The following is a 16280-nucleotide window of genomic DNA, read 5'->3' on the forward strand; positions in this document are numbered from 1 at the left end:
CTAAAACAACGACAACAACAACAACAACAACAAAACACAAATGTCTGGGCTGACTGGCAAAGAGAGCAAGCCCTCCATAAAACCGAGAAGGGGTGTCAGTGGTGAAAAGGGGGTTAGACAATGTGAACTGTACTGGCTCTACTTTAAAGGAATTGGGGGGAAATTGGACAGAAACATGAAGGCAAGGCTCAAAGAGAGCTCGGGATGGACAGGCAGGGTTTGCGGGCTGAGGCCCGCAAATTCGACCTCAGCCCCTGTTCGACAGCTGGATGTGGACTCAGAGGGAGAGCTCGGATGGAGTCGTGCCCTGGAGAAAGTCCGGAGAAGGAAGAGTAGAAGTCACAGTGGTACCGGGATAAACACATCTGGGATGAGGAACACAGGGCTTCACGAGAAATGGAAATCGACATACATCTCGAACATGTCTATAGATACCAGGGGGAAGAAGGGAGTCTCAAGAAAGCCTGCAGACAGGAGGGGACCCATTTTACATTTTTCACAAAGACATGAATATTTCAAAGGTCATTCTCGGAGAGAGGAGGCAGGCTGCGTAGATTGGATTGGTTCCCCCCGGACACAGGAAGCAGAGTGCGAAATGAACCTCTCGACGGTGGCTTGTCCTCCAACACTGCCGGTGATACTAATCAACAGACATGGTAAAGACCACAATACAGACTTTCTTTTCACTCTTTCTCGTGTTTTCTGTCTTTCCTGCTTCTCTGAATAACATCTCTGCTCTGGCCACTGATCAGCAACGTTCATGCGATCTTATGATCTGGGTTCCGCGAACTTGATTCGGACCAGAAGCCTGGGCTTCGCTGGTGGTTTCTGCATTCTGTGGAGGCAGGCTGCTGCTGAGATATGGTGCATATACCTCCTCAAGTGACTTTAAAAAAAAAAACAACAAAAACAAAACGGGGTACTAGAGAGATTCAAAGCTGGATTCATCGAACTTTGGAGGGATCGGAACAGGGACTGCCTTTCCCACAGACTGCCACTGCCGTAGAAGGGAAGTCTTCATTCTATTTCGATTTCTACTTCTACTTCCGGCTGAGAGGGGACCCAGGAGGAAACCAAAGAAGGCAGAGCTATAGGCTAGCATTTGAACTGTAGTTTCTAAGAGAGGAGGATTTTATTTTGAACTTCAGTTTCTCTCTGGACACATATCAGCGGAAGGTTTATATTCAAAGTACTGTAGCACTTGGTGGTGCCTTTGGTGCTATCAGAAGGCCCTCACTGATGACTCGAGGGTGAACTACACTGGACGGTGTGGCTGCATATCGTGGCGCAAGGTGAATTTTGGCTGGGGTACAGTGTAACGTGGATGTTAACGAATGAGTCCTCCTGCTCTGAGTCCGGGGGCATCTGGAAGCTGGAGCTAAGCTGTATTTTGCATGGGTCCCTGGGAGATGCACGAGGACAGTCGTTCTCCGAAGCATGTGGCCCTGGGCACGGTCACTGCCACAGTCCTTTACGGCACCTCTGCCCCCACGCCCACACCGCCCAAGGCTACAAGCCATTGACTGCATCTCACGGTAAACCCTCTGCTGGCTTCATTTGTAGGCTGTCACTGCTTTGATGCAAGACATGAGGGCAATGTCCCCAAAGCGGAGCCTCATTCCTTTCTCCAGGCTTCCAGGTCAGAGATCCAGGCTAATACACACTTCTGGATGCTGTGAATCATTTCTTAACACGGAGCTCTAGAGGCACTCCCTACACTGGATGTTTCCAGAAGCTGTATTGTGGATAACAAACAGTGCTCAGAACACTGGCATTTTGCTGCATGTTTTTTTTTCTTTTTTTTTAAACCGGGCAGGTGCAGAAGTCTATAAAGATAAGCATGTAGAAACCAATGGGGGACAGGCAGAGGGCAGTGAGCTTATCAGATTTGGTGATTTTAAGGCTTCAGACCTAAAGTCTTCAAAGTGACTGCCGGCCACCAGACTTGACCTGCCGGCCAGCAATGAACATGGGGTCACCTCCTGAAGGTGGGAACAGGTTGTCTTAATGGACCACAGCTTCCCCTGCGTGGTGACTACAGGCTGGGCACTGGGACCTGAGTCTGGGCAACAGCCAAGTTTGAAAAATGTTGGGGATGGGGGATGTCCCCTCCCTCTCTCACATCCCCATGAGGAGGAGACTTCCGTTTCCTCTCCCTTGAGGGGGGATATTAGGTGGAACAGCTCTAGGGCCTGTGGGTATACACCCCTTTCTCTCTTCTCCCCACTGGAGAGTCACAAAGCCAACTTTGGGAGGTTGACTGGAAATGTCTTTCCCGGGAATGTGTCTAGTGCAGTGAAGCAGCCACTTGGGATTGTCTTTTGCTCTCACTTATCCATTTGGTCACTAGCTATGACATAGAAGGTCAAATGTCGAAAAAGTTGGGGTGTGGCATTACTGCCTGGAAGTGATAAACCAGGGACAATTTTTCCGTCCTCCCACCCCCATCGCCCACCCGATGCACTTGAGAATAGGGGTGGAAGCGACGTCCTGGTCAAAGGCTTCAAGAAGTGGTAAGCCTTCTTCCTACTCTCCCTTCTGCCAGCTAGATGTGAAGGACTACACAATCCAGGAGGGTGCAAGAGCCACAGTGTGGAAGGAGCCAGATTCCAGAATCACTGTACCAAGAAGAGGCACTTGGACCAGGAATACTGGCCTCAGGCTATTACCTAAGTAAGAAATAGACTGTATTGAATTTGAGGTTCACGCATGTTTGGTCTATTTGCTCCAAAAGTTTAATGTCACTCTAAGTAGTAAACTAGGGGGGCAGAGTCTGGTCCACAAGTTTCCATGCAACTGGAAAAGGAAGTAGTCTGAGCCCACCTGGCACACCAGACCTCCCACGAGTGTGTTCCAACGTCTAGGTTGCAAGAAGGAACACGAGGCCTCCAGTTTGGCTGCTGGTGATGTTCTCCAAATCAGCATGAGCAGCGAGCCTTACGCTATGGAGGCCATTGGGCTCTTAGCGTGTCCATTAATAAACATGATCCTTTGATCCTCATTGACTCTCCATCCCTTTGATCCATATTCTATGGATTAGAATCACCATCAGGATGAGAGGGTGAGTGATTAGTTCATTCAAGACATTCATACATGCCTGCCTCATTGGGGCTCTGGAGACTTAAGGTGTGAAAACAAGAAATCGGTCATGTGATGTCCCTGGAGGGATAAGGACACGTCAAATGCCAGATAAGTTCCATCCTGCTCATGGATGGGAAGACGGTGTCAACGGCTGGGAGACAGCCTGAGGCCTGGAGGGCTGACATGGCGCTGTGGCCAGAACACTTGGAGACACCAAACACGGTAACAGACCAAATCCAAAGGTCAGGGGCGCAATGTGGGTGCAAAGAATGGGGAGAGACGCTTACATAGGACAGTAGACATCACGCATGGCAGACGTGCAGATGTACTAGAGAGACATCTAGCCCACACCTGAGTATGATTCATCACCCAGATTCCTTCCTCTAAACCACCTCTCGGGTGCCATGATTTTCCAGCTACTGTGATTTCCCAGCAGACAAAGAGAAGGAAAGGGAAGCCACTGGGTAAACAGCTGTGACTTAAAAACTTAGAATCTATTATGGAAAATCTCCCTGGTATTTCTTTTAACTGGTGCCTGGTGGGTGGCCCCCAGTCGTAGCTAGGCACACAAGATGGGGTGCTCTGCCCGCCCGCAGCACCGCTCATAATTGCCCGTAAGAGCTCCCTCCCTACTTCTTCCCTTCCTCCCTTCTTAGTTCACAGAAGAGACAGGTGGCTCGTGTGGTCATTCGCCCCCCCTGCCCTGGTCTGGAGCCTTTAAAATGATTAGGGCCACAGTGTAAACCATAATCCACACTAACACAGCCCTAGTTTGGGTTGCCAGCACGTTAAGAGAAGAAATTTACACAAAATACAAGTGTATATATTTTTTGCAACAAAAGAAACTATTTATTTGGAATATGCATTACCAGTACAAATTAGGAGACTGTCAAACCTACACCGTGTTAGTATCATTAGAGAACACAAAAGTTCAGTTGGAATCAAAAGGGACCGAAGCCTGTGCTCTCACAGAAGCAGAAAAGCTTAAACTTTCAAAACCAAAAACAGAGCAGAACTTTGTAGGTTTATACTCTGAATAATAAGAACAGGGGAGGGGAGCAGGAGAATAAAACCAACAACCAAAGGAAAGCACTTCAAAATCATGGAAAACGCCAAAGGAAAGAAAGGAAGTCGTAAGAGAGGAAAGGGGAAAAACATGAATGTTTTATTAATTTTAACAAAAGGAAAAAAAAAAGTTTACAAAAAATAGAAGATTCCAGAAAGCTTTGAGCTGGGTGTTGAAACCGTAAAGGTGATGTGAAAAGCTCGTCATTATTTTGTTGACTCAGGAACAAGCGTGCAGGTGTGTGGGCAGAAACACTGGCAAACCTTTGTTCCGCGGTCCTGCACCGTGGCCTACACTTTCCTTGCTTATGTTCTGGTTGCTTTCTGGACACTTAATCATTTGTTGAATGCAAGATATTTATAATAAGCTTCTTCCAGATCATGCTGCTTTCTTTTCCCCTAGAACTAATAAAAAACATTCCAAATCAAGCCAGTTTAACCGTTTGCTTGAAGCAGCCGCCTACATCAGAGACGTAGAAGAGGTTTGTCGTCAAGAAATCAAACTTCACCTCTCGCCATTAAAAGGAGAGCACTGAGTCGGGCTTGATTTCTCAACTCTTCGTCCAAAATCAGGATTCAAGAGATCAGTAGGCCGACTGACCGACCCCAGGGATGGCGTCCTGGATCGAGTCTACGCAGCCAATGGTCCATCACACCAGGATTTCCTGTGGGATGCTTCTGGAAGAAAAATCCTCTCTGGTTGTAAGAGGGCTCATGGAATGTTGTTATTAATCAGGAAGAAAGAAAGCACTTTGTCGTGACATTCACAGGCAACAAAGGGCGAAAAGTCTTTCCCTTCCTTATAAAATGTCTCCTGGACTGACTTGCTGAATTTGTAAAGGGCCAAAAGGAGAACCCAGGTCCCTGACTGTGTTTTTTCTCGGGGACTGTGGGAATGCCACACGCTCTGGAAATACAGGGGAGCGATGTGACGTCACGATGGGCTTCATCTTTGTCTTTGAAGTCAACTGAATTCCGGAGCAAAATAGAAGCACAGGGAAACCGCCTACTCTACCAATGCCATCTTTTCACATCACCTCGTGTACATATTTAAGGAATAAAAACAGCAAGAGCATAATCCTGACAATTAAAAAAAAAAAAGCACCCCCCCCCGTAATAAACAAACCAAAAATAACACAAAACATAATTTTTTTTTTATAAAGAGTAGGAAGAAAGAAAGAAAAGAATTTATTTCTGGGTCTCAAAGTTAATAAACATAACATGTTAGGTTGTACCTATGATGCTTCACTATCCCAACCTTTTTTTTTTCTTTTTTTTTCTTTTTTTAGTTTACAAAATGAATTACTGTCACTTTTAAACATTGTGAAACAGGAAATGAATGTGCACAACTCGACACTTTTCTAGCATTCTTGAACTAATTCACAAATGCAAGAAAATAAAAGAAAAATGGGGGAAATGATTAATGTAGGTAGTCTGGCGTGAGAAACAAATGCAGGAATGATGCGTATTGTCACAGAGAGAAGAGGGGAGCCCCCCCATCCTGTTTTGCGTGCTATGAGGGTCATTTTTTAAAATTTTTATTATAAACACTATTAAATCCAGACCGCTTTTTTGGTTTTTTTTTTTCTTTATCTGAATATACAAGAACATTCATTATCAAATGTTCATCATCAATACTACAAAGAACGAGACACAAGTCGCAAGAAACAATGGAAAATGTTAATAAAGCTGAAAGAATCGTCGAGTATTTTTTTTTTGTATTTTTTTAAGTTTTTTTTAAATTTGAGTTTCTGTAGTTTCATCTTTTTTTTTTGGTATCGAAGTCAGGTTTTTCTGGGCAGAAAAATAAAACTCAGAAGGAAAAGAGGTGGGGGGGGGGGGCGGGGAAGGTACGTGAGAGAAGACGACCAGCAAATAAAGAACCACCACCACAGCAAAGTAAAAAGAATCAATGTAAGGAAGGTGCCACTTGTCACAAAGTACTGCACAGGCGTCAGTTTCACGCCAGGGGAAGGAGTCAGGGATGAAGAGGAAGAGGTGATGAAGAGTTACAAGGTGGGCAAACCCAAGGGCTACTTTTTCTCAGGGGAAATCGGCTGCCAGGGAAGATGGAGCGTTCTCGCTCCCGTTAGAAAATGCAGGAGTCCTGGGGCACATTTTGGTATCTGTAGGATTGACCTAATATGGATTCCCAGGGAGCTGTATTTCCAGAGGCACGCTCTCTCCATCCCCTTCCTTCTGCCGCCAGAGATCCCATGCTTCGCTTACCGTCGGGGGATCTGGCGGCTGCCATGTTGGACGTGATGGAGGGCGTGGAAGGGAGGTGGTGGAAAACTGGAGCAGACAGGGCGGAGAGAAGTGCTGGGTTGGGAAGGTGCTGGGAGAGGGTGAAAATCAGTGCACACTCCGGCGGGAGAGAAACTGTCTGTGCAAATGCAGCTCTGCTCTGTGTCATCAACTTCAAACGGCAATGACTCAACCCAAATCTGGAATCCTTCTTCCTGTGTCCCAGAGAACCCTTTTGGGTCTCTTCTGTACTGTGCTCAGTCAGCCATGTGTTCCAACTGTCCTCCTGTGTGGGTGGTTTCGATTCCTGATGCTAAGCAAGACTCTCCTCTGGTTCTACAACTACGGGGTGGTTGGTCACAAGATGGCTCTTGCCAAGAAGCCTCCCTACCGAGCCCTGTTCTGATTGAGGCACAGGTCAGCAGAAACAACCTTTCCACTGCTTTTAGTCATCACGGCCTTATCCCATCTTGCCAAAGATTTACTTTTTGCCTCTCCTTCAAATTCACACACCTTCCTGTTTCTTAGGTAACCCCTCTCCCCAATACACACAGGAAGTTTCTATTCCTTACTGGAGTGCCATGCACGATTTCCATGACCTTGTTAGACGGCCATCCTCACCCCTCAGGGTCTTATATTTCTCCCACAGGCCTCTCAAGCAGAGTGCGTGTGACAGGCGACTCCGTACTTACGAGGCCACGTGCTGGATTCAAGTACAAACGAAGAGAACCGGGCCCTATTTTTCTAGTTTGGAGGCTTCTCTCTAGTCTATGGAACCACACAGACCAAAACAAACAAAAAAGCAACACCATCCCTTCCTTTCTTTGTCATCGTGGCAATGACCTCAGGATACTGATGCTACCTAGACGCTGGAACAGGGAAACCGTATGTTGCCCCTACGTGGCATGAACTGGGTTAGTTTGGAGATAACTCTTCCCCTGACTTCACGTTTACGGATCGCATACGAATGAGATCAATTTCTTCGGTCTCTCACAAGCCTCTTGGTAAGCCAGGCCTAAGAATCCCCATTTCACAGATGAAGAGAATGAGGCACTGAGAGATCTGACCAACCTGCTTCCACTGAGTCAAGTTACAGAGCCGCCATCGTTCCCGCTGGCACAGCTGGCTATGAGGAATGTAAGCTCAGGTGACACTACTGAGTAGCTCTCTAGTACGTAACTCTTCTCTCAGACATTCCCGGGGAATGAAAATCACTGGGACGATTTCACGGAGAACATCGCCGCCCCTTTCCCCATCGCTCCCAGGTCTTCAAATGAAGCTGGCAAAATGTGCCTGGGCCGTATGCTCACACAACCCCTCCAGAACAAGAATGTGGTGCCACGGAACACTCCGGACAATTAATGCAATGTCCCTAATATAAAAACAAAACCAGAACAGAACCAAAGCCATTGCAGACATTGCTAAGTACTGTGCGTGGCTCCCTGAGAGTCCAGAGGTGCTGGGAACGGGAAGAGCTTACACTGCAAACCTGGCTTCCACCGTGATTGGTCCCGTGTATGCAGTTCTGCGTGCAAGCCGGGGGGCCGCGGGGCCTGGAAGGTTCAGGCACGTGCTGTTTCTCTGTCTCGGTGAGCCTCGCTCAGAGCCGCTAATTCCCTCTCCTGGGCTAACTGCTGCGGTTGCTAACGTGGGTATTTTTGCAAGCGGCCTGTGACGGATCTGGAGAAAGTGAACGTGTGAGACCGCGCGCGTGCGTGTGCGAGAAGGTGCCGTTGAAGGGTTTCAGGGTGAGAACGTTCTACTCTGTAGCGGTTCGTTCGTCGCCATGCCCACTCGGATCTGGTTTTGCGGTAGGTTCTGGACCTTGCTTACTAAGAGTTGCATGGTCTCCAAAGACTGTGCCTCTGAAACCAAGAGCTGTTAGGAGAAGGAGGAGAAAGTCTCCGAGAATTCTGCCCTTCTGGTTGCTTCCGTCCTCTCCTGCTGCTTGACTTCCTGCCTGGGGATCAACCTAGTGGAGGTGAGACCGGAAAATGTGGCACCTTTAGAAGCCCAGCTATGGCAGTCCCCAGGGCACAGCTAGGGCTGGGGAGGAAGAGGAAGAAGTGTTCTAAGCGGAGCTGGCCCAGGGAGGGGAGAGCAAGAGAAGGCAGGGGGCCTGGAATGAGTGGGGCAACGTTGCGCATTCCTGCTAAGAGGTAGTGAGAATAAGAAGAGAAACTGAGAAGGGCTGCCTGTTCACAGAGGGAGCGAGGGATCCGAGTGAGGTAAATCTGGCTCCTCAAACCACCAGCGTGAAAACATACAAACACGTTTATTATTTTCTTTGTATTTTCTTTCCTCTTTAAATTCCTCTAATGGTTGAAAATATCCTTCCGTGATGTAAGAGAGGGCGGGGGCCCCGGGAGTCTAGGACAGAGGGAAGGGGCGGGAAAAATGGCGGACACCAGGCTGACAGCTGGAGGCAGGGAAGGGTGGCTTCTACCCAGAAAAAAAAAAGGGAAGAGAGTATAAAGAAGTGTCCAGATTGGCTGAAATAGCATCCCAAAGAAGAGAAGAGAAGGAGACTCTTATTGTGTTTGCTGATTGCTTCGACCTCCAGTCTGACCGCTTCAGCGTTGGGAGAGAAACCCTCCCTCCTGGCCCTGTCCCGACTGGGGCACAGGGTCAGCCGGGATGCGATTGCTGGGAGATCAGTTGGAGGTATCAGAGTGAACACTGCCAGGGCCTTCTGTAGGGGAGGTCACTGATGAAGGGGTAGTGGCATCCTGCCAACCTCCATTAGCCTAGAAGGGAAAAAGGGAGAGAAGTCAGTCTTCTGAGATTGGGTGGCCATTTTGAGCAGACAATAACAAGGCAACTTGTGTGAAGGGCCTAGCACGGTGCCTGGCACATAGGACGCTCCTCGGCTGGGCCGCTATTCTTGTGGTTGGTAGTACTCCCTCCACCCTCAGAGGAGTTTGGGCCCTCCCATCGAGCCTTTGGACACAAGGTTAATACCCCCCATTTCTCGAAGCTCTTTGAAGTCAGTTCAAGCTGTCAGATGATCATGGTGATGCTCTAGGGGAATGACAGGTCGAGGGACCCAAGTTCTGGTTCCGACGCTGGCCATGGCTAGCTGTTGACCCTGGTGAAGCACTTCTACGTCTTTGGGCCTCGGGTTCCCCTTTAGAAAAATTAAAAGGTTGCCCGAATGCCTTCTAAAGCCTTTCTATGCGTGTTCCGTATGTTAGGGGATTCCAGGCACCTGTTCTGTGCAAGGTTCTGTACTAGATGCTCTTGGGTATACAATGACGAGTGAGATACAGTTCGTGGCTTCAAGGAAGTGGATAAGACACGCATGTGAATGAACTATCATTCAAGGCAGAACCTAAGAAATAGTACAACCCAGTTGTTATGACGGTTCAGATGAAGGCAATACCCCATCTTGTTGGAGCATCAGGGAAGGCATCATGGAAGAGGCAGTCTTTGAGGTGAGCCTCGAAAAGTACAGAGGGTGATTCAGGCAAATACAACAGGCGAAAACAAAGGTGGACCAGGGACTGATCTACACAAACATATCTAGAGAGGTGGTGATCCAGGAAGCTGTAAGTTTGATCTATGTTTATAGATCATTTTTCTAAGACTCTAAATCCAGAAGCATCCAGAAATGGAATTGTTCTGAAAGGATTTATTTTGATGACCACCCCTTTCCAAAAATATCCCCCCGTTAAAATGGCTGGAGGATGATTTGCTAGAGTGGTTAATTCACGATGCATAATTCAGGACTGTTTATGTATTTTAAAGCATTGAAATATAAGTGAGCTAAGATGCCTTTCCCCCCTCCTCAGTTGCTGTGTTCCTTTGGAGTTAATGTACCTCAGCTCTAAAAATGTGAATGTTGAACAGACCAGGTCTTGGGCATTCTGGGTCAATTATTTTCTACTGTACTCTCCACTCATTTTTTTCCCTGAAATATTTGGGGTACATGAGCCAGGTGTTATTACTGCCACTTGGGAGGGGTCACAACTTCCACTCTAGGATACTCCAGGGCACCCAGGACCTACATGCAAACGTGTTCACATTTCATTCATAAGAAAGCAGGGGTGTGAGAGAAAAGCGGGCTTCTGGTTTATGACTGAGACACACGGGCTTCTCAACCTTTGAATCCAGGCTCCTTTTCCTCTGCCCTTCTCATCCTCTTGGCTTTCTTTTTCACTGGCTCACCCAAAGGATGTTCCAATTTTCCCGGGAAAGCCGGGCTTTTCATTCAAAGCAGCTCCCACCAGTTACCTCTACATGAGGATAGATGTTTTTCCACACCTCCCTAAAGAGCAAGCAGGTCTAGATACTAAGAGGGCAAAAGGTTAGCCTGGGCAATGCCAAGGGCATTTCACCTCAATTGGGGATCCATGAATAATTGCACGAAAATCCAAATCTCCATCTCCTGACCTAGTCAGTGGCTCCTCCTCCCCCTCTCCCTGCCCGGCACATTTCTCTTGCCCTTGGTGAGGGATCGGAAGGGGAACAACGAGGAGGAAACGGGAACTCTTTATTTTACAGTGATTCTTTCTGGGGCACCTGGGTGACTCAGTCGGTTAAGCGTCTGACTCTTGATCTCGGCTCAGGTCATGATCTCACGGGTATGAGGTGGAGACCTGCGTCGGGCTCCGTGCTGAGCGTGAAGCATGCTTGGGCTTCTCTTTCTGTCTCCGTCTCTCTCTGCCCCTCCTCCGCGTGCTCTCTCCCCAAATAAATAAATAAACATTTGGGGCGCCTGGGTGGCTCAGTCGGTTAAGTGTCCGACTTCGGCTCAGGTCATGATCTCACGGTTCGTGGGTTCGAGCCCCGCGTTGGGCTCTGTGCGGATAGCTTAGAGCCTGGAGCCTGCTTTGGATTCTCTGTCTCCCTCTCCCTCTGCCCCTCCCCTGCTCGTGCTCTTTCTCTCTCTGTCTCTCAAAAATAAATGTAAAAAAATAAAAATACAAAAAAATATTTAAAAATATACAACAATCCTTTCTGGGTTGTATAAAAATATACAACCATCTTTCTGGGGCCAACACCCTGTCATATGATCATAATCATATTAATTCAGTTTCCTAACGCAGGTTTGTCACAGGGGTGGCAAGAGGTTCGTCTCTCTTCCCGACCAAGAACATATATATTCTGGTGCCATTTTAGGAGGAGTGGGAACAGCGATCATACTCATTTTACCCCAAAGAAAATTCTTTAATGTCATTTATCTTTTCTGATTACAAAAGATAAGCTTACATAAGATTTTCAAATACAGTATTTGCAACTGGATATGCAATATAATATTTGGAAAATAGAAAAAGCATGAAAAACAAAATGCGCAACTCTCAAAATCCTACTGTGCAAAGATAGCTAACTATTAGCATTTTGATACCTGTCTTAAGAATCCTTTTTTTATATGTGTGTGTTTAGCAGAGATAGATGGATAAATAAGTAAATGGCGGGGTGTGTGTGTGCGTGTGTGTGTGTGTGTGTGTGTGTTTGCTGAGTAGTACAGGATTTTAAGAAAACTTCACAGAGCTTCCTGAAGTACAGTGTCATGAGGCAGAGAATAAAGTGCTCGCACAAGAAGAGAAGACTCTCACGTATCTTGGAATCGACCTGGTGGGGGACGTGCAGATGTGGAAACCCCAGGAAAGCAGTCCACGTCCATGTCAGAGTACAAGGCGCAAAAACGTTTCACGACATCGCGCTCCTAAGACATCACTACTCTTACCATTATTTAGCCATGCTTCAATTTCATTAAAATAACTTAGTAGAGAAAATGAGCCCGGCGGTGTCTCATTCGGAGGGATTTGGCAAGGCATCCTGGACTGACCAGAAGATTCCAGGAGACGCCTTTTGATTCGGGTGTCTGAGATGAAATCACTCAAACAGGAGGCCTTTGAAGAAGTTTTGTTTTCTCAGACCAGTGCACAGGATGCCAGAGGGTACAGGAAACTCACAGATGGTAGAGACAGGAAGCAGTTCAAGCGGACACCAAAACTGGCATCTTCATTATGCTAGTTGGCCCAGTGAGGAAGAATATATGAGACCTCTTAAAAATAAATAAAATCAATCTCTTTCCTTTCACTCCCCCTCTATCCATAAACACACACGCAGACACACACAACTTCAGATTGGGCGGCCAGCTATCTATCCCCTTGTGCCCGGGGCCCCTCAACATTAACACTGAAGTCCTGGATTCCTGTAACTACTGCCCCCGCCCCCGCGCCCCCCGCTAAAACCTCCGTGATCAGAAACTGCGAGCAAGCCCGACTTCGCCAGGTTTCCCGTAAATCACTCTGGCTGCTTCGGCGGCGCTGTTCCAGCCTTAACGCAAGCCGTTCAGAGGCTGCTCAGAGGCTGCTCCGTCTTGGGAAACAGCTGACCTCGCTTACTGCCGCGTTAACCCTGGGGAGCAATTCCTTCCCGCTTCCTGACTGCGGGTGCATATTAAGTAGGAAACTCCGCCTTTGTGTGTTTACTTATCTCTGGGGCAGGCGCAGGGAGCAGGGAGGATGGTCTCATTAGCGACCGTGGGGGCAGGGGGTGGCAAGAAATAAGACTTTCCTTCTGATTTTTCTTCTGCGCCCCAACTTCCGCCTTCACTCATCTTCGGATGCAAACCTCTAGAACAGACACACTCCCTTCAAAATGCTGATGTCGGAAGCGCACTGAGGCCTCACGGGGGTGGGAAGGTGAAATCTGCAAAACCAAGTGTGCCCTTGTTATCTCTAGGAACATGCCTCCTGCAGGAGCCTTTACGTTCGCAGCTAGTCGTACAGGAAATTCTGCGGCCTGTGGCCTGGAAGCGAGGCCTGATCTCACATTTAATTCCACCAGATGAAGCCTCAGCCAGCAGCGGGCTCATCATGGAACCTCCTGGAGGAGGAAGCCAAAAGGAATACACAATTAGGACAAAATGCACACGGTCTCCCAGACAAGAAAACCCGGACTTTCAAACACAAATTAAAGAAAGGGATTTGGGAACAAAACATTTCAGAACAAACAAACGACTACGGACTCCACATCCTGCCCGAATGACTTTGGCACGTAATTGATATATACCCAATGTCGCTGGGACCCCCTCTAATGGATAAGGCGCAGCGAGCTCTGAGGCCAGGGATGGGGCAGTGGGGGATGGGAACACCCACCTGGGTTCTCCTGACCAAACGCGAGAACACGGAATTGTCCCTGAAGCCCCGACTTCTCTCCCTGTCTCTCTCTGCCACCTTCCCGAGCCCAAACAAGGGCCACCTGCCTCTCCCCTGCTGTTGTTGAGGACCCAGCACCGCTTTCAGCCCAGAGCAGTGGCTGCTGAGCTGAGAACTGCTAGTCCCACCCTCCGCCCCTTCCCGCTCTTCCTCTGAGCTTACCTTAGCAGCACACCATTGATGCAGAGAATTCATCACCTGATGCGACAGCCCGAGCGAAGCCTGGCACTAAGAAACTCTCATTTGCAACCCAGAAATACGCTGAGGTGCCACAAACTGGCTGATGTCAGCACCAAGGAGAGCTCGATGTGCATATGGGCCAGATGCCATTACCAGAGATGCCTTCGGCGTGGGTGGGGAGGCGGACGTGCTCCAGGCCCCCAAAGGCCCGGCACTGGTGGGGCCGGCCAGGAAGAAAAACAAAAGAAACGGGGGTGTGTGCTCCCTCTCCATGCGGACAGGCATGCACAGACAAACACACACAGCCACCACTCATCAGCGGGGACGTCGGCTCACTCGGCGGGGCCACATCCTAGATCGACCACTTTTCCAAGAAGCTCGAAGAACGATGTTTTCCTGATATGCGCACACTTTTCCCAAGATTATACCCCGAGCATTTGCCCCTGGGGACAAAACAGTCAAAGTTTCCCCAGAAAGTCTGACAACGGTTAGTAGGTGCCGGCCCACTCTGACAACCTCTGGTCCTACCTCCAGCTGCCCCCAGAGTGATCTTCCCAACATGTAATTGTGATCTCCCTCTTTCACCTTCAGTGGCTTCTCATTAGCCTCCAGATGAGGTTGAGTGTCCTCATCAGGCCCACAATGTCCTTGATCTTGCTCACTCCCCAACGCAACCCTTGTGTTTCATACTTCAACCGTTAGCAGGCTGCTAAGAAATTCCCGGAACAGAGGAGTCAGTTCATGCCTGCTTCTTTCCCCTTGAAGACCCCAATCATCCAATGACATGCCACTCACGCCTTGTACTGTTTTTCAAGACTGAGGTTAAGTATCCTTGTGCCCCTATCTGCCCCCTGGCAATGTCTCTTCCTCCTGCAGGTTCCCCCCCACCCCCCGCCCGCCTTCTCTGTATGCACCTGTATCACAGTACCCGGGCGGCCATACTGCATTTGTTCTTCTATATGTCTGCCTCACTCATCAGACCACGATGGCTGGGCTGTGGAACTTTGCTTCCGAAGTGCCTGCCACAGCACTTTAATAAATATCTCTTGGAGGGGCCTACGAAGAAGCACATAAACGTTCAGCGGCAGGCACTCCAACGTTCCTTCTCCATTGTGGGCTTGGAGGGATCCACGGTAGCAGATCCGGGACCTCCGCGGTTTAGTCTGACTACACGGAAAGAGCTTGTGAGCACCGAGAAGATACTCAAGCGATAAGGCAGAGGCAGTGCCAGGTTGCAGGGTGACTTCTACATCCAGGAAGTGAACTCTTCTCTTACTCAGCAGACATCAAGGAGATCTGGTATTTCACCCCAGATCCTAAATAAGGAACTATATGATTAATATTCATACTGTTCTGTACTGTTTCTTTAAAAAACAGTTGGAAAAAAAACCCAACAAACCCAAACACTGGATCCTGCCTGTCGTGGCTCCACAGCTTAGCTCACCATGTCAACAAGGGCTGTTCTCCAAAGGGCACGGGGAGAGCCTGGCATCTGGACTGGCCTCCTCGTTGCCTCCTCTGGCTTAGTGGGGTTCACGGAAATGTACGGAACAGACACAGTCCCTGTGCGGCCTGCAGGGGCTTTTCCCATCTTTATCCTGAGGCTGAGACTCCCACGCAGATCCAGCTTCTACCACCTTGGGATCTGGGAATGGAGCCGCCAGAGAAAATAGAGGATGCCTCCCAAAGCTGGGATAAACAACAAGTAACTGTGAAGTGTACATCTGTCCTGTGCAGTGTCTACATTCACTAGATCCGGGCATCCCTGCTGGGGAATAACAGGTACACTCAACCCAAAAGATCCCATTCTGGCTCACCCGGGTACCCCAGGCAACTCAGAATCAATTTTGCTGCTTGTCCTGCTCTGACCTTTTGCACCTGTTTCTTTGTACAGGTACTTCTCTTCTGCGGCTAAAGCCACCTCTGCCAAATCCACGGCCAGCTTCTGCGTAAATTCCCGCTATTTCTGCCAGTTCGGCTAAGACCGAGATCGTGACTTGCTCTTGCAACTCGAACCTTGCTCTGGAGCCTCAGCTCACCAACTCCCACCTGCCATCACATTTCCCCGGAGTCAACCCTCTGCTTGGATTATCCCCATGCTGCTGACCCCAGAATCCCTACTTCCATGGTCCCCTGACCGCGGAGGGTGTCCTCCCTGGTTGCCACCTGCCACTCGGTCAGTCCCTGGTGACCTTCCAGCCGGGTCCCACCATGCCCTCCCTTTCTAGGCGGGCCCCACCGCAGCTTCTCGAGCCTCGAGATTTTGCCCTGAAAGGTCTGTATATGTTAAGACAAATCAGCCGTTCCTGGTAGAGAACAGATACCCTTGCTGACCGAGACTTCAGTAGTTTCAGCTGAATGACAGATCACCCACTGCCCAAGTGAGGGTCCCTTTTGCTCTACAGATGAAATCCAGCTAGAGGCTCTTGGCCTTTGCCCGTCCCTCTCCTCTGGCCTCTAGAAACCCGCATCATCTTCCACGGCCTGGCCAGAGAGCCACCTCCTTCCTCTTTCAAGGCACACCATCACCCACTTCCC

General features: G+C 48.8%; 1 protein-coding gene across 9 annotated transcripts in view; it reads right to left on the minus strand.

Moving 5' to 3' along the window:
- Positions 1 to 16280, minus strand: part of PBX1 (PBX homeobox 1) — a 329073-nt gene that overhangs the window by 30054 nt on the left and 282739 nt on the right. For 2 of the 9 annotated variants that reach the window (XR_009613790.3, XR_009613789.2), the window contains exons 8-10: positions 12594 to 13053; positions 12083 to 12368; positions 9040 to 9140 (exon numbers count right to left, since the gene is read on the minus strand). The exons of 2 other annotated variants lie outside the window; for them this stretch is intronic. Coding sequence is in view for 3 of the 7 variants with exons in the window: in XM_078440836.2 (XP_078296962.1) it covers positions 12958 to 13053 (96 nt within the window). In the remaining 4 variants the exon portion in view is untranslated. Of the gene's footprint in view, positions 1 to 3903; positions 9141 to 12082; positions 12369 to 12593; positions 13054 to 16280 lie in introns of those variants that run through there. 5 more of the 9 variants (XM_060644439.3, XM_060644440.3, XM_078440836.2 and 2 more) reach the window with 3 other exon arrangements.

This window comes from Panthera onca, chromosome F1, assembly GCF_046562875.1.
Source record: "Panthera onca isolate mPanOnc1 chromosome F1, mPanOnc1 haplotype 2, whole genome shotgun sequence".
Classification (NCBI taxonomy): Eukaryota; Metazoa; Chordata; class Mammalia; order Carnivora; family Felidae; genus Panthera; species Panthera onca.